At 35.6% G+C, this 18,499-nt stretch overlaps 2 protein-coding genes and 1 pseudogene across 2 annotated transcripts; 1 reads left to right on the top strand and 2 right to left on the bottom strand.

Moving 5' to 3' along the window:
• Nucleotides 1-848: 848 nt before the first annotated feature.
• Nucleotides 849-1,808, bottom strand: LOC102832362 (olfactory receptor 8K3-like). The gene has a single exon (XM_006877791.1). The coding sequence runs from the start codon at nt 1,806-1,808 to the stop codon at nt 849-851; it is 960 nt and encodes a 319-aa protein (XP_006877853.1).
• A 4,267-nt stretch (nt 1,809-6,075) lies between these two features.
• Nucleotides 6,076-7,033, top strand: LOC102829318 (annotated as a pseudogene).
• A 6,311-nt stretch (nt 7,034-13,344) lies between these two features.
• Nucleotides 13,345-14,304, bottom strand: LOC102831983 (olfactory receptor 8K3-like). The gene has a single exon (XM_006877790.1). It carries the CDS (start codon nt 14,302-14,304, stop codon nt 13,345-13,347), a length of 960 nt encoding a protein of 319 aa, XP_006877852.1.
• Nucleotides 14,305-18,499: the final 4,195 nt, after the last annotated feature.

The following is an 18,499-nucleotide window of genomic DNA, read 5'->3' as shown; positions in this document are numbered from 1 at the left end:
TGGTATTTCCACTGATATTTCCACTACATGGATGTAGTATTTCTACTACATGGATGATTTAAACCAAACCAGATTCTGAGTTTATTCTGTTAAATATAATAACTTTGATTTCTTCCTGTCTATATTATCATCTATCATCACAATATGATAAATAAACTAATGACAAAGTCAACAGTCTCCTCAGTTTCCTGTATGAAAGCAAAAGTACTGATCAGCAAGAGGAATTTCAAGCTTTAAAAAAGACATTTGAGTAAATTCAGCTGATTGATTTTTAACATCATTCCACCAAACTGAATTTTCTATCAGTGAGAAGTAACCACTCTGGCACAAGCACACACACACAAATACATACACACACAAATACATTCACACACCTACAAAATTTAGGCAATATTTTTTTTCTCATGGATGAGGCAAACACCAATCTATAAGTCAAATGCATGCAATTAGGAAAAGTATCAATCCAGTAGAAAATTTTTAAAATGTTTAAATCTAGAAAACTCTATGTCTGACATCTATGCAACTCTTACTAAGTCTGTTACTGCTTACCCATTATGCCAATCAGCATATTGATTCCTTTTTTATTTTTTAAAAATCAATTAGTACCTCTAAATATTCTTATTTACTTTAATATTTATTAATTACTGTACTTTAATGTAACTCTTGTGCTCAAAGAAAGCCATATATTTTACTATTTCATTGACTAATCTACTTCAGCACTAAAGTTGAGCGACTGGTAGAGAGCAATATAGAAATGAAAATTAAACTGATCTATGCATTTTGCTTTCCATTATCACCTCTTTGGCCCAATGATAAAGCTTTAAAACCAATTAGGGAATTTATATGATTCATATGATATAGTGACGTTGAGAAAATATAGCTTGCAATTTTTCCAAAGTCCTACGCAAAGCATATTTGACATCTTTGTTCCTCAAGCTATAGATCAAAGGATTTAGCATGGGGATAACCAGAGTATAGAATATGGACGCCACTTTATCAGCATCAGAGGAATGACTAGACACGGGCTGTACATACATAAAGATTAATGTTCCATAGAACACTACCACCACTGTCAGGTGAGATCCACAGGTGGAGAAGGTCTTGCGTCTACTTTCTGCAGAGTTCATTCTGAGAATGGCTACAAGAATGAGCAGGTAAGAAACAAGAACTACTAGAAGGGACACAATCAAAAGAAAAGCTGACAAGCTGAATATTATTATTTCAATTTCCTGTGTGTTTGAGCATATCAAAGATAACAAAGGGACACTATCACAGTAGAAATGACTGATGACATTGTAGCCACAGAAGGTTAGGTTAAAAATCTTTATGGTGACCAGAAGTGAAACAAATGTGTTGTAGAGATAGGGGATTGTCACCATCATGTGGCATACCCTTTGGGACATGATGACTGTGTAGAGCAGAGGGTTACAGATGGCCACATAGCGGTCATAGGACATGGCTGATAGAATGAACAGTTCATTACCTAAGAACAAAATAAATAAAGCTAACTGTATAGCACAAAAATAATAGGAGATTGTATTTTCATCCACAATAAAGTTTACCAGCATTTTGGGTCCCACAGTTGTTGAATATCCAAGATCCGTGATGGCCAGGTGTCTCAGGAAAAAGTACATGGGTGTTTGTAGCTTGGAGTCTACCAAGGTGAGGATGATCATGCCCAAGATGCCCACCACTGAGATGATGTAGATGATGAGGAACAGTACAAACAATGGAGCCTGCAGCTCAGGTCGGTCAGTGATTCCCATAAGAATGAATTCGTTCAGTATTGTTCGATTGTGTTTGTCCATTTAGGACTGTCAGGAAACCTATTGTGGATGGAGACACAGGTAGAGTCAATAATTTTTATGTACTATAAACTGGGAGTTTTTCAGCATACCACACCACTTTACTAATTGAATAAGATAAATCTAAGTATTCTAACATTGTTATTTGAACAGAAACATAACTTCTGCAACTAAAGCATAATGATATAAATACATAGAGAGAATAAGAAGGATAGGGAAGGAGACAAACAATGAGGAAGCTCACTGATTATCTACTGGGAACAGAAAATTTGTTCCTCAGTGCCATGTCTGGGACATTTTGGATACCATAGCTAAGAGAAGGGTGCTACTAATATCTAATATTTAAAGGGCTGGTGTTTTATTAAACATTCTTCAACACGCAGGGCAACTTCCCAAATCTCAAAATTTCTACCCCAAATTATCAAGGTTCTAAGAAACCTTGATATATATTAAGGGATATAGATACAGACATTTATATATAGATATTGATATAAATAGGCGTCCTGGTGTGGCATTGTGGGTTAATGCGCTGGAATGCAAAATTACTTTTAACTGCAAAGTCACTGATTCAAGCTCACCAGCTGTTCCACCGAAACCCTATACAAGGTTGCTATGGGTTGTAACCAACTCAACAGCACTTAAAAACTATAACAACATTAGCTATGCATATAAATATATAAAACAATATTTAGACTGAAATTAAAGATTAAGATTAAAGATGAACAATTTTAGGTGATTTGAATATAGATTTTTTGTTTTGTTTTGTTTTTGATTTTAAAAAAAAACTAGCCAAGCTTATTCAATGGGGAAAAATATAATCTCTTCAACAAATGGTGCTGGGACAATTGGATCTCCACATGTGAAAGAATGAAGTTGGACCATACCTCACACCCTGCATGAAAATGAACTAAAAGTGGATTAATGACCTATAGAAGTTAAAACCATAAAGATCTTATAACAAAATTTAGGGGGTGAGTTCAGGACCTAATTTTTGACAATGGTTTCTTACATAGGATGTCAAGAGCATGAGTAGCAACGAAAAGGGAGTTCATTGAAATTTAAAACTTCTATGTCTCAAAAGGAGTTCTGGTAGCATAGAGATTACGAATTGGGCTGCTGAGCAGTTCGAAACTACCATCTGTTCCGCAGGAGAAAGATGAGGCTTTCTGCTTCCATAAAGATTTATAGCCTCGGAAACCCTGTACAGGGTCTCTATGAATCTGAACCGACTCCACATCACATCACAACAACAACATACATCAAAAGATTTTTTTCCCCCATTGCTGTGACATTTTTTTTTTTAATGTTTATTGTGAATTATGTGATAATTTACATGGGGGAGCATTTGCTTTACATTCATCCTGTCTTATATTGTTTCATTGCCATGATTACAATCCCCTCCATGCATCATCAACCAACCAAAGATATACCTTGTAATCCTGCTCCTCAGTTGTCAGCACACAGCCCCTCACCCTCTCTGGGTCTAGAGTTCCCAGCCACTCCATCTCTCCATGTCATTGTCTCTGCCTCCATCTCTGGCATCACTGCTTCTCTAGGTAGGGTATCACACTTTGCTCTTTTCCCTTGATGGTTCCAGGGACCTCCACTCCTAGACCGCATAGCCAAATCACTCCCCTCCTTTTGCTACAAAACATCCACCTTTACATTTCCAACCCTCACAGTCAGTCCTGATAACAATTTATTCCCCATTGTATCACAAATTAAAGGAGATGGGGATAGATGGTTTTTAGCTTACTATTTATCATTTATAAATCAGTTAGATTATAATAATATGTGTAAGTTAATTTTTATTATATTTTTAAAACCTTAAAGCATAAATTCTCAAACTGTTTAGAAGCATTTTATATGCTTTACTTGAAAACTTTGTGTAGTTGATGGTATAGACTGAAACAGCACATGTAACAGGTATTCAACACATGTGTTAACTAAGATATTCTAACAGATCATTGCTGTTGTTAAGTACCATCTAGTCAATTCTGATCATAGCAACCCTGCATAGAGTTTCCAAGGAGCAAACTGGTGAGTTTAAACTGCCAGCCTTGTGGTTCAAACCAATCTTGGAATCCTGCACTTTTCCTACAGTGCCATCGCAGAAGTCCAAATCAGAGTGGGGATACTTCATCTTTATACAGGGAAGTATGGGGGGGGACGGGACATATATACACATATAGTGTTTGTTATACCTCTACTGTTGGTTGTAGAATAAGATATCTTCATTTCTTTTGGAAAATCTGCAAAATGATCATATCCTTTTATGGTTTCTGGAAAGAAAGCAGAAATCAAATGTTTCTTTATGTTTATTGAATTGGAGAATAGATTTCAAATGTCAAGTATCCAGTGGTTTTTTTTTTTTTTTTTTTTTTTGTTGTTTCTATAATGACAGTAGAGTACTTGAAAGGGTATATGAAGTCTTCGAGTGTGACTTAACTTCTATGTCAAGGCTATTATGATAACTAGGCTGAGAAGTTAACTTCCAAACTAAAAATGAACCATAGCAATTATTTACAATATAGCCACGGTTAGAAGCATTCTCATTCTAACTAATGTATAAGGGGGCTTCCAAAAGTTAATTTAAAATGGAATTTAGAAATAATGATTTTTTTTCCACAAACTTTTTGAAATCCCCTGTGTGTATATAAATTGTTTTTAACAAATCATATATATTTTCTTATCAAATAACCTAAGATAGTGAGAGAAAATTTGAGCAAATTGGGAAACAGTGAAGTCATGGACATAAATGTATACAATAACATTTTATTTAAAAATTCTGTTTGGAAAAAAAGATTCCCTAGCTTAATGAAAAAAAAAAGCTGCAATCCCTATACAAGTATTACTCAAGCGCATAGACACTAGAATATGCTCATGAAATATACATAAAATGGTAGATTTTATTGTAAATACTTATGTACCCAAAGACTCCAGTTATTATTCTGTGCTTGGACCTGACTCAACAACAATTAATAATAACAACAACAACATTATAGAGTACATAATGCAGATAAACAGAAGTCAATTTAAATTAAGATGTATATTACAATAAACCACATATCTAAATCAAATTTCCTTAAAAGGATGAATTTAAAATAATAAATGGTTTGAAATGATGCTGCTACAATGAAAAATGCAGTATCAACAGCCTCTCTCAAAAATAAACAAGCAAATAAAAAAATAAAGTATTATAAAATGATTTATAAAATTATTACCGAGGGTATACACTATCATATAAATTAAGCCAAATAAAGTTATACCCCTCTGATATCTACCTCATCCCTATTCACAAGCATTGTTTATGTCAGAAATACTGAATTGGGTATCAGTAGATATTTTTTAGGAAAGCAGATGCCTTAATGAATGCAATAAAAGCTACAGAAATCTTGCTCAGATGTAATGATGACAGGCTGAATAATTTTCATTGGTAAATACTGATTTTCCAAAATAAGGGAAGATAAAATGACTTTATATAATCAAATTTGAAGTTCTATGGAAATCAAATTATTTTTATATTTTACTGCTGTTGTTGAGTATCTATTTTGCAACGCTATCTTCTTTACAAAAATAATGAAGAAAAAAAATGCTCATCTAAGACATTATGAAGCCAGTGCCCAACAGATTCCAAAGTCCTCATATTTTGCCTTTACTTTGCCATCGAATGTTGGCATGACTGAAATATTTACATGATCAAAAGATGATACAGAAATATTCTAAATATGGGCAAAATAGGAAAATAGTTTAACTTTTACCTGTCATGAATCCTCTGTCTTGACGCCCCATATGCTTCTAAAAGGGCACAGTGAGAACAATTTATGGAATTTTTTCTACCCTTGGAGATTCTCCTTGAGAGTGGCCCAGAACATGTTGATTAACCCCAAAGCGTTAGGAAGCATAACAAAATACCTGGGAGTTCTGTTAATTGTCCAGGAGAATTTGTATTCACCAGTGAGAACATTTTTCCTTATGTAGTATGTTTCTATATTTATAGTTTTAATATACTCTTACATTTTCAACTTCATTAACTTTCCATTTACACCACACTAATATTTGGATTAAAATATTGCATCTATAAAACAAGGTTATCAATTTTCTTTATTTCTGAAACGTCTCTTCATATGGATGACAAAACAAAAATGCTCAAACACTAATTCATTATATATTTAAAAATACTTAAAAATGGAATAAAAAGGCCAGCGCCACCACCCCCGCCACCACCACCACCACCACCACCACCACCACCTTCGCCTTGCGTTCCGCCATGCCCAACATTGTGCTCTTCAGCGGGTCCTTGCACCACGACCTGTCCCAGCGCGTGGCCTACCGCTTGGGCCTGGAGCTGGGCAAGGTGATCACCAAGAAGTTCAGCAACCAGGAGACCAGCGTGGAGATCGGTGAGAGCGTGAGAGGGGAGGATGTCTACATCTTTCAGAGTGGCTACGGGGAAATCAACGACAACCTGATGGAGCTCATCATCATGATCAACTCCTGCAAAATAGCATCCTTGTCCAGGGTGACGGCCGTCATGGCATGCTTCCCCTACGCCCACCAAGATAAGAAGGACAAGAGCCGGGCTCCCATTTCTGCAAAACTTGTGGCCAACATGCTCTCGGTGGCTGGGGCGGACCACATCATCACCATGGACTTGCATGCCTCACAGATCCAGGGTTTCTTCGACATCCCGGTGGATACCTTGTACGGCGGAGCCTATGGTGCTGCAATGGATCTGGGAGAACATCACCGAGTAGAGGAACTGCATCATCATCTCCCCGGATGCAGGCGACGCCAAAAGGGTGACATCGATTGCCGACAGATTGAATGTGGAGTTCACTTTGATTCACAAAGAGAGGAAGAAGGCAAATGAGGTGGATCGGATGAGTCTGGTGGGTGACGTGAAGGACCGCGTGGCCATCCTGGTGGACAACATGGCCGACACTTGTGGTACAATATGCCACGCTGCAGACAAGCTGCTCTAGGCTGCAGCTACCAAAGTCTACGTGATCCTGACCCATGGAATCTTGTCTGGGCCAGCCATTTCCAGAATCAATAATGCTGTCTTTGAGGCGGTGGTCGTCACAAACACAATTCCGCAAGAGGACAAAATGAAACTCTGCTCCAAGATTCAGGTTATCGACATTTCCATGATACTGGCGGAGGCCATCCGTAGGACACACAACGGTGAATCTGTGTCTTACCTGTTCAGCCATGTTCCCTTATAACTCTCTTGTCCAGCAAGCCCACTCTGACTTTTTTCTCTGTCTGTCTGTTTTGATTTGTTTTTAGTTAGGAGTAACAATGATAAGATAATGAATAGTGAAAAACATTGCATCTTTTTTTCTCTGAGATTCATCCTCCCCTAACCCAACCCACCCCCCCACTTTGAAAACTTGAGACCACTCATTTCTGGGTGTGCGGGGAGGGCGGTGGTTAAAAGTTTGTGCCTTCTTGACTTGTTCTGACAAGTCACCTTTCCCTTTGTTTTTTCTTTCCTTTAAGGCCACACGTTGCAAGTATACAGTTTCATTGTGGGAGCTTACAGTTTACACACACATCCAGAATTGCCAAAAGTTAATTGCCAACTAAAGGCACTCGTGTTAATATATAGTGATAATCTTTTTTTTTTTTAGTAAAATAAAATCAGTTATAAAATTTTGTTCTTATTTTAGTAACCAGGGTTGAAATAAATCACCTTGGTTAGTGTGTTTAATTTGAACCAATTTTTTTTTAGCTTAAAATAGCCATTATGCATCCAGTTTACCATAACTGTCAGAGCTGATGCCATGGAGTTTAGTGTCATTTTTGTTGTTGTTGTTGTTGTTTTTAATGGCCACTCCTGGAAACCAAGTTGTAACTCTAACTTGGAATCCTAAAATGTTGTTCCACCATAGATCTGATTTTGAGATGTAGCCTCAGAGCACCGCCACCTCCCTGCTCTCACCCTCAGTGCTTTGAGGTGCCTCTCACCAGTCCTCCCAGGTGGCCTTCACATGTCCTCAACCCCCACCCTCACATTTACCAATCTGATTCGTTTTTGACATAACTAAAAAGGCACATTTTTTATAAGTGCTACCAAATAACACATTTAAGCACTATATCATTATATTTTTTATAAAGTGTTCTTTTGCCTTGAGTTATTGCAGAGAACAAGTCTCTCAGTTAGTGATGATTTTAAATAAAAGTTGTTATGTGAAAAATGTCAGGAAAAGAGGCTTATGAGAAAAGTACAACATTCTCCTCATTTCTCCTTGAGGAGAATGTTAAAAAAAAAAAATGGCCCCAATGGCCATGGAAGGGAGATCCCCTGAAGCTGCATTATCCACACACAACTCTTTTCAGCATTTTCCTAAGGAGGTGCCGCCCTGCCACTGTGGCAAGAGTCAAGCATCAGACTGTTTTAAAATATATGAGATGTGCATTGGTGGGATATCCAGCTGAATAATTTAATCTCTCCCTCTCCAAAGAAGAGGATGTACCAACATAGACAAAGCCTTGAAATAATAACTCGTAGAACATTTCTTTGACCAAAGTTGTGCACATGGAAAATCAGAGCTGTTTTGGACATTAACAAACTTGAATAGTAGTATTGAGGGTTTCAAACTTGACCACAGTGGAGGCTGCATTGAAGTTAGAAAGCAATGTTTTTGTTGTAGTTGCAGAAACTAGCATTTTTGTGTACCTTCAAATGACTGTTGGGAAAGATTAATATTGTAGCTTGGCAAAATCAGCTATGTAAAAACCAGATGGGGAATCCAACTCGAAAGAATTGGCTTGAGATGTAAAGAGCCTGATTTGATGCTCTGTAACTTTTATTAACTAAGATACATGTATGCTATTTGTATTTGTTTGGATTTTTTGTGTAGAAAAGTAGAAATGTAGCTGTTAACACACATAAGCTATCAGCTTGATACACATGTGTAGACATGTTGACATTAATGAAAGTATAAGTTGATTTTTAAATTTTCATTTTATCTGAGATCATGATCTGTATATTAAAAAAAAAGGTATAAAAAATGGAATAAAAGTAATGCATATATATGTGTGTGTATATATATATACATATATATATATGTATATATATAAATATACAGGGAGCTCTTGTAGCATAATGGTTACAAAAAATGGGCTGTGAACCGCAAGGTCAGCAGTTCGAAACTACCAGCGGTTCTGTGGGAGAAAGATGAGGCTTTCTGTTCCAGTAAATGTTACAGCCTTAGAAAACCTGTACAGGGTTGCTATGGGTCAGAACCGACTCCATGGCACATAACAACAACAACAACAACAACAAAAGTATGTATGTATATATGTATGTATGTATGTATGTATGTATGTATATGTTTGCCATCAAGTTGGTTCCAACGTTTAGTAACCCCATAATAGTGTTTCTGGGGTGTGGTTGGTAAATTTAAACCATTGAACTCTTGTGGTTCACACTGACCTTGCAGTCTGGTATATTATCCTGCAGCACCACTATAGGACTCCTGTATATCTATATATATATTATAGGACTCCTGTATATCTCTCTCTATATATATATATATATAGATATACACACACACACACACACACCTATATGCAAGTGGAGAATTTTAAAAGTTTATGGAAAAATAGTAATGAAATATTCCTAAGACCGTTTAAAAGTCCCTTTGTATTTTTTATCCTGATTAATCTTTAATGGAAGGTGCCCTGGTCATGTAGTGGTAAGCACTCAGTGCTAAATAAAATGTTGGCAGCTGGAATCACAGCAATTCCTTGGGAGGAAAGGTGGATCATCTGCACCTAAAAAGATTGCAGCCTGGACAACTCTATGTAGCCGTTCTATTTTGTCTTCTATGTCACTCTCAGTTGGAACTGAATTAATGGCATCCAACAAAATAAACATTTTTTAATGATGAATATTTTGCTGTTTCCAACAGAACATTGTCCAGTTTTCTTTCTCTGGATGTGTCATCAGCAAATATCAGTTGCCGTTGAAGGATTTATACTTGGTTAAGTAGGAGGATAACATGAAGAGGAGACCCTCTATGAAATAGATTGACGCAGAGGCTGTAGCAAAGGAAATAGGCCAATGATTCTGATGCTAGAAGTGGGCCAAGCAACATTTTGTTCTGTGTTACCTAAGATTACCATGTATTAGAGTCCACTCAGTGATAGTTAATAACAAAACAACCATCTTTTGTTTTGAATTGAAATCGGATTTTTTTCACTTTATATGATTCTATTGAGGTTCACTCACACTGTTGTATACACCAGTAATTTTTTCATTTTTATTGCTGGGTATTATTTTAGGTTTTGAATATACTATAGTTTGCTTAACTTTTCACCTAAAGAAGGACATTTTGGGTTTATGAGTTTTTAGATATTATAAATAATCTTTCTCTGAACACCTGTATAAAGGTTATTGCAGAAATGTAAGTTCCCATTTCTTTGGGATAAACGTGGAATGTAATAGCTCTTTTTAGGAACTGTCAAGTCAGTTCTTACAGTGACCCTGTGCACAAGATAATGTCCCGTTGGATGGATCTGCACCGTCCTCATAATTATCGTTACACTTAAGCCTATTGCTGCTGCCATGTTGCCAATCCATCTCATTACAGGTCTTGCTCTTTATCACTGACCCTCTACTTCATCAAACATTGTGTCCTTCTCTAGGGATTGTGCCTTCAGATAACATGTCTTAAGTGTGAGAGATGAAGTTTGGCCATACTGGCTTTTTTAGGACCACTCAAGCTGTACTTCTTCCAAAAGAGATTTTTGTGTTCTGGAAGCCCATGGTACTTTCAATATTGCTCTTCAGCATCATAACTCAAATGCACCAATTATTGTATGTTCTCCCTTGTTCGTTGTCCAACTTTCCCTTACATATGAGGTGATTTAAAATATCATATCTTTAGTCAAGTGCGTCTTAGTCTTAAACTGATATATTTGCTCTTTAACACTTAAAGAGGTCTTTCACAACAGATTTATATAACTCAATATATACTTTGATTTCCTGAATTATGGTCCTATGATGGTTGATTGTGGATGCAAGCAAATCAGTCTTACATCCAACTAACAGCACTTAACAACAACTTGTAGACTCTACTATTTTTTTTTTTGCATAAAAAATCAAACCATGCATCAAAAATATTTTCACCTTTTTCTTTCCAATTAGATGCTTTCTATTTATTGCTTTTGACCTATTTTTCTGGTAATAACTCCAACACAATGTTGAATATATTTGGCAAGAGCAGATTTATTTATCACATTCAATGTTTTTACTGATAACGTAGTCAACATTTTACTATTATGCTTGGTGGTTTTTATAGGTTGTTCACACGTGATCTTTATGATTTTGAGGAAGTTTCACTAATGTCTTCTACTATCTTCCTTACTGTCCAGCTTTCACATGCATTGATGCTTTTGAGTTATGGTGTTGGAGGAGATACTGAAAGTGCTATGAGCTGCCAAAAAAATCCAAACAGATCTGTGTTGGAAGAAATGCAGCCAGAGTGCTCTTTGGAGGCCAGGATGGACAAATTTCCTCTCATACTTCGAACATATTGTCAGAAGGTACTAATCACTAGAGAAGGATATCATGTTTGGTAGGGTGGAGGGTCAGAGAAAAAGAGGAAGACCCCCAGCGAGATGGATTGGCAAAGTGGCAACATCAATGGGTTCTAGCATGGCAACAATTGTGAAGTTGGCTTAGGATTGGGCAGTGTTTCATTCTGTTGTGCATAGGGTCACTATGAGGCAGTGCAGACTCGATGCCACCTAACAACACAACCACTAGTTTTGTCAAAGTTTTATCAAATATGATAGGACTTTGAAAATAATTATCTACATGTAGTTGTATGTAATTGCTTTTTCATGCACAATGTCTTATATTTAATTGATTATTAACTGTAAAATCAGTGATGCATTTCTGGGACATACAATTTGATATATTATTTTATTTGCATATTATAAGACAAAATATCTAAAAATTTGATGCAGATCTTCCACATATATGATTTCTTATTTTCTTTTAATTCCATTGTCTGTGTTTGATATCAGGATAAAACTGTTCTCAAAGACAATTGAAAATATACTGTTCTATTCAGTTTTCTGAAAGTATCAGAATTCTTTCAATATTTCATAGAATTTCCTAATTAAATTTCTTAAATCTTATTGGAGATTGGGAGCATTTAAAATTATTCTTAGAGACATCATTAAAGCATCTAATAATCATGAAAAGGAAAATTAAAAGGAATATGAAGTAAATATATCCCAAAATTATACGAAATACATAAAATGCTACATATGATATCTCAATCACTAGAAATACAGCACAGAACAAACTAGTGATTATCTCCATTTGCTTATTCTAAGTAGAATAATAAAATTTATGAATTCAAGCCATAATTCCTGAGCAAAATATAGTCCAAACAAATCAAACTTACTAAAATTTTCAAAACAAAAGCATTACAACAAAGCTAACTCATGTTACAATAGACCTCATTTGCAAGAGCACACAAGCCATTAGAAAATATCTTCTATACAGAAAGCCATCCTTTTTTTTTTTCCCCTAGAGAAATAATGGTATCAATCTATGAGACAAATGCATGTAACTAGGAAAAATATCATTCCAGTAGATGACAACCAAATATTTAAACCTAGAAACTTACATGGCTGATTTCAGAAAATTTGTCTTGACCAGTATTTCCACTGATATCTCCACTACATGGATATAGTATTTCTACTACATGGATGATTTAAACAAAACCGAATTCTGAGTTTATTCTGTTAAATATAACAACTTTGATTTCTTCCTGTCTATATTATCATCTATCATCACAATATGATAAACAAAACTAATGACAAAGTCAACAGTCTCCTCAGTTTTCTGTATGAAAGTAAAAGTACTGGTGATTAGCAAGAGGAATTTCAAGCTCTAAAAAAGACATTTGAGTAAACTCAGATGATTGATTTTCAACATCATTCCACCAAACTGAATTTTCTATCAGTGAGAAGTAACTACTCGGGCACAGACACACCCACCCACAAATACATACACACACAAATACATTCACACATATACAAAATTTAGGCAAAATTTTTTTTTCCTCATGGATGAGGCAAGCACCAATCTATGAGTCAAAGCATGCAATCAGGAAAAGTATCAATTCAGTAGAAAATTTTAAAAATGTTTAAATCTAGAAATTTCTATGTCTGACATCTATGCAACTCTTACTAAGTCTGTTACTGCTTACCCATTATGCCAATCAGCATATTGATTCCTTTTTTATTTTTTAAAAATCAATTAGTACCTCTAAATATTCTTATTTACTTTAATATTTATTAATTACTGTACTTTAATGTAACTCTTGTGCTCAAAGAAAGCCATATATTTTACTATTTCATTGACTAATCTACTTCAGCACTAAAGTTGAGCGACTGGTAGAGAGCAATATAGAAATGAAAATTAAACTGATCTATGCATTTTGCTTTCCATTATCACCTCTTTGGCCCAATGATAAAGCTTTAAAACCAATTAGGGAATTTATATGATTCATATGATATAGTGACGTTGAGAAAATATAGCTTGCAATTTTTCCAAAGTCCTACGCAAAGCATATTTGACATCTTTGTTCCTCAAGCTATAGATCAAAGGATTTAGCATGGGGATAACCAGAGTATAGAATATGGACGCCACTTTATCAGCATCAGAGGAATGACTAGACACGGGCTGTACATACATAAAGATTAATGTTCCATAGAACACTACCACCACTGTCAGGTGAGATCCACAGGTGGAGAAGGTCTTGCGTCTACTTTCTGCAGAGTTCATTCTGAGAATGGCTACAAGAATGAGCAGGTAAGAAACAAGAACTACTAGAAGGGACACAATCAAAAGAAAAGCTGACAAGCTGAATATTATTATTTCAATTTCCTGTGTGTTTGAGCATATCAAAGATAACAAAGGGACACTATCACAGTAGAAATGACTGATGACATTGTAGCCACAGAAGGTTAGGTTAAAAATCTTTATGGTGACCAGAAGTGAAACAAATGTGTTGTAGAGATAGGGGATTGTCACCATCATGTGGCATACCCTTTGGGACATGATGACTGTGTAGAGCAGAGGGTTACAGATGGCCACATAGCGGTCATAGGACATGGCTGATAGAATGAACAGTTCATTACCTAAGAACAAAATAAATAAAGCTAACTGTATAGCACAAAAATAATAGGAGATTGTATTTTCATCCACAATAAAGTTTACCAGCATTTTGGGTCCCACAGTTGTTGAATATCCAAGATCCGTGATGGCCAGGTGTCTCAGGAAAAAGTACATGGGTGTTTGTAGCTTGGAGTCTACCAAGGTGAGGATGATCATGCCCAAGATGCCCACCACTGAGATGATGTAGATGATGAGGAACAGTACAAACAATGGAGCCTGCAGCTCAGGTCGGTCAGTGATTCCCATAAGAATGAATTCGTTCAGTATTGTTCGATTGTGTTTGTCCATTTAGGACTGTCAGGAAACCTATTGTGGATGGAGACACAGGTAGAGTCAATAATTTTTATGTACTATAAACTGGGAGTTTTTCAGCATACCACACCACTTTACTAATTGAATAAGATAAATCTAAGTATTCTAACATTGTTATTTGAACAGAAACATAACTTCTGCAACTAAAGCATAATGATATAAATACATAGAGAGAATAAGAAGGATAGGGAAGGAGACAAACAATGAGGAAGCTCACTGATTATCTACTGGGAACAGAAAATTTGTTCCTCAGTGCCATGTCTGGGACATTTTGGATACCATAGCTAAGAGAAGGGTGCTACTAATATCTAATATTTAAAGGGCTGGTGTTTTATTAAACATTCTTCAACACGCAGGGCAACTTCCCAAATCTCAAAATTTCTACCCCAAATTATCAAGGTTCTAAGAAACCTTGATATATATTAAGGGATATAGATACAGACATTTATATATAGATATTGATATAAATAGGCGTCCTGGTGTGGCATTGTGGGTTAATGCGCTGGAATGCAAAATTACTTTTAACTGCAAAGTCACTGATTCAAGCTCACCAGCTGTTCCACCGAAACCCTATACAAGGTTGCTATGGGTTGTAACCAACTCAACAGCACTTAAAAACTATAACAACATTAGCTATGCATATAAATATATAAAACAATATTTAGACTGAAATTAAAGATTAAGATTAAAGATGAACAATTTTAGGTGATTTGAATATAGATTTTTTGTTTTGTTTTGTTTTTGATTTTAAAAAAAAACTAGCCAAGCTTATTCAATGGGGAAAAATATAATCTCTTCAACAAATGGTGCTGGGACAATTGGATCTCCACATGTGAAAGAATGAAGTTGGACCATACCTCACACCCTGCATGAAAATGAACTAAAAGTGGATTAATGACCTATAGAAGTTAAAACCATAAAGATCTTATAACAAAATTTAGGGGGTGAGTTCAGGACCTAATTTTTGACAATGGTTTCTTACATAGGATGTCAAGAGCATGAGTAGCAACGAAAAGGGAGTTCATTGAAATTTAAAACTTCTATGTCTCAAAAGGAGTTCTGGTAGCATAGAGATTACGAATTGGGCTGCTGAGCAGTTCGAAACTACCATCTGTTCCGCAGGAGAAAGATGAGGCTTTCTGCTTCCATAAAGATTTATAGCCTCGGAAACCCTGTACAGGGTCTCTATGAATCTGAACCGACTCCACATCACATCACAACAACAACATACATCAAAAGATTTTTTTCCCCCATTGCTGTGACATTTTTTTTTTTAATGTTTATTGTGAATTATGTGATAATTTACATGGGGGAGCATTTGCTTTACATTCATCCTGTCTTATATTGTTTCATTGCCATGATTACAATCCCCTCCATGCATCATCAACCAACCAAAGATATACCTTGTAATCCTGCTCCTCAGTTGTCAGCACACAGCCCCTCACCCTCTCTGGGTCTAGAGTTCCCAGCCACTCCATCTCTCCATGTCATTGTCTCTGCCTCCATCTCTGGCATCACTGCTTCTCTAGGTAGGGTATCACACTTTGCTCTTTTCCCTTGATGGTTCCAGGGACCTCCACTCCTAGACCGCATAGCCAAATCACTCCCCTCCTTTTGCTACAAAACATCCACCTTTACATTTCCAACCCTCACAGTCAGTCCTGATAACAATTTATTCCCCATTGTATCACAAATTAAAGGAGATGGGGATAGATGGTTTTTAGCTTACTATTTATCATTTATAAATCAGTTAGATTATAATAATATGTGTAAGTTAATTTTTATTATATTTTTAAAACCTTAAAGCATAAATTCTCAAACTGTTTAGAAGCATTTTATATGCTTTACTTGAAAACTTTGTGTAGTTGATGGTATAGACTGAAACAGCACATGTAACAGGTATTCAACACATGTGTTAACTAAGATATTCTAACAGATCATTGCTGTTGTTAAGTACCATCTAGCCAATTCTGATCATAGCAACCCTGCATAGAGTTTCCAAGGAGCAACTGGTGAGTTTAAACTGCCAGCCTTGTGGTTCAAACCAATCTTGGAATTCTGGACTTTTCCTACAGTGCCATAGCAGAAGTCCAGATCAGAGTGGGCATAGTTTATCTTTATATAGGGAAGTATCCAAGGAGGGGGTACATATATATACATATAGTCTCTACTATACCTCTACTGTTGGTTATAGAATAAGATATCTTCATTTCTTTTGGAAAATCTGCAAAATGATCATATCCTTTTATGGTTTCTGGAAAGAAAACAGTAATCAATTGTTTCTATGTGTTTATTGAATTGGAAAATAGATTTCAAATGTCAAGTATCCAGTGTTTTTTGTTGTTGTGGTTTCTATAATGACAGTAGAGTACTTGAAAGTGTATATGACGTTTTTGAGTGTGACTTAACTTCTACGTCAAGGCTATTATGATAACTAGGCTGAGCAGTATGTTTTCCTTGCAAATGACTCCTATCAACACCCCCAAAGTTAACTTCCAAACTAAAAATGAACTATAACAATTATTTACAATATAGCCATGGTTAGAAGCATTCTCATTCTAACATATAAGGGGGCTTCCAAAAGTTAATTTAAAATGGAATTTAGAAATAATGAATTTTTTCCACAAACTTTTTGAAATCTCCTGTGTGTATATTATATTGATTTTATCAAATCATATATATTTTCTTAGCAAAGAACTTAAGATAGAGAGAGAAAATTTGAGCAAATTGGGAAACAGTGAATTCATTGACATGGATGTATACAATAAAATTTTATTTAAAAATTCTGTTTGGAAAAAAGATTCCTTAGGTTAATGGGAAAAAAAAAAAAGGTTGCAATCCCTATATAAGTATTACTCAAGAGCATAGATACTAGAATATGCTCATGAAATATACATAAAATGGTAGATTTTATTATAAATCCTTATGTACACAAAAGACCCCAGTGATTATTCTGTGCTTGGACCTGACTCGACAGCAGTTAATAACAACAACAAAATCATATAGTACATAATGCAGATTGTTGTTGTTGTTAAGTGCCGTTGAGTCGGTTCCGACCCATAGCGACCCTATACAGGGTTTCCGAGGGTGTAAATCCTTATGGGAGTAGAAGGCCTCATCTTTCTCCCGCGGAGCGGCTGGTAGTTTCGAACCGCTGACCTTAAGGTTCACAGCCCGATTCGTAACCACTACGCGATAAACAGAAGTTAATTTAAATTAAGATGTATATTATAATAAACCACATATCTAAATCAATTTTCCTTAAAAGGATGAATTTAAAATAATAAATGGTTTGAAATGATGCTGCTACAATGAAAAATGCAGTATCAACAGCCTCTCTCAAAAATAAACAAGCAAATAGAAAAAATGTAGTATTATAAAATTATTTATAAAATTATTACCGAGGCTATACACTATCATATAAATTAAGCCAAATAAAGTTATACCCCTCTGATATCTACCTCATCCCTATTCACAAGCATTGTTTATGTGAGAAATACTGAATAGGGTATCAGTAGATATTTTTTAGGAAAGCAGATGTCTTAATGAATGCAATAAAAGCTACAGAAATCTTGCTCAGATGTAATGATGACAGGCTGATTAATTTTCATTGGTAAATACTGATTTTCCAAAATAAGGGAAGATAAAATGACTTTATATCATCAAATTTGAAGTTCTATGGAAAGCACCAAATTATTTGTATATTTTCTGTTGTTGTTGAGTATTATTATTTTGCAACGCTATCTTCTTTACAAAAGAAATGAAGAAAAAGGGAAAGAAATGCTCATCTAAGACATTATGAAGCCAATGCCCAACAGATTCTAAAGTCCTCATATTTTGCCTTTACTTTGCCATCGAAAGTTGGCATGACTGAAATATTTACATGATCAAAAGATGATACAGAAACATTCTAAATATGGGCAAAATATGAAAATAGTTTAACTTTTACCTGTCATGAATCCTCTGTCTTGATGCCCCATGTGCTTCTAAAAGGGCACAGTGAGAACAATTTATGGAATTTTTTCTACCCTTGGAGATTCTCCTTGAGAGTGGCCCAGAACATGTTGATTAACCCCAAAGCGTTAGGAAGCATAACAAAATACCTGGGAGTTCTGTTAATTGTCCAGGAGAATTTGTATTCACCAGTGAGAACATTTTTCCTTATGTAGTA

The sequence above is a fragment of the Chrysochloris asiatica genome, unplaced genomic scaffold (assembly GCF_000296735.1).
Source record: "Chrysochloris asiatica unplaced genomic scaffold, ChrAsi1.0 scaffold00599, whole genome shotgun sequence".
NCBI classification, from domain to species: Eukaryota; Metazoa; Chordata; class Mammalia; order Afrosoricida; family Chrysochloridae; genus Chrysochloris; species Chrysochloris asiatica.
This window is presented reverse-complemented; position numbering and strand designations above follow the sequence as displayed.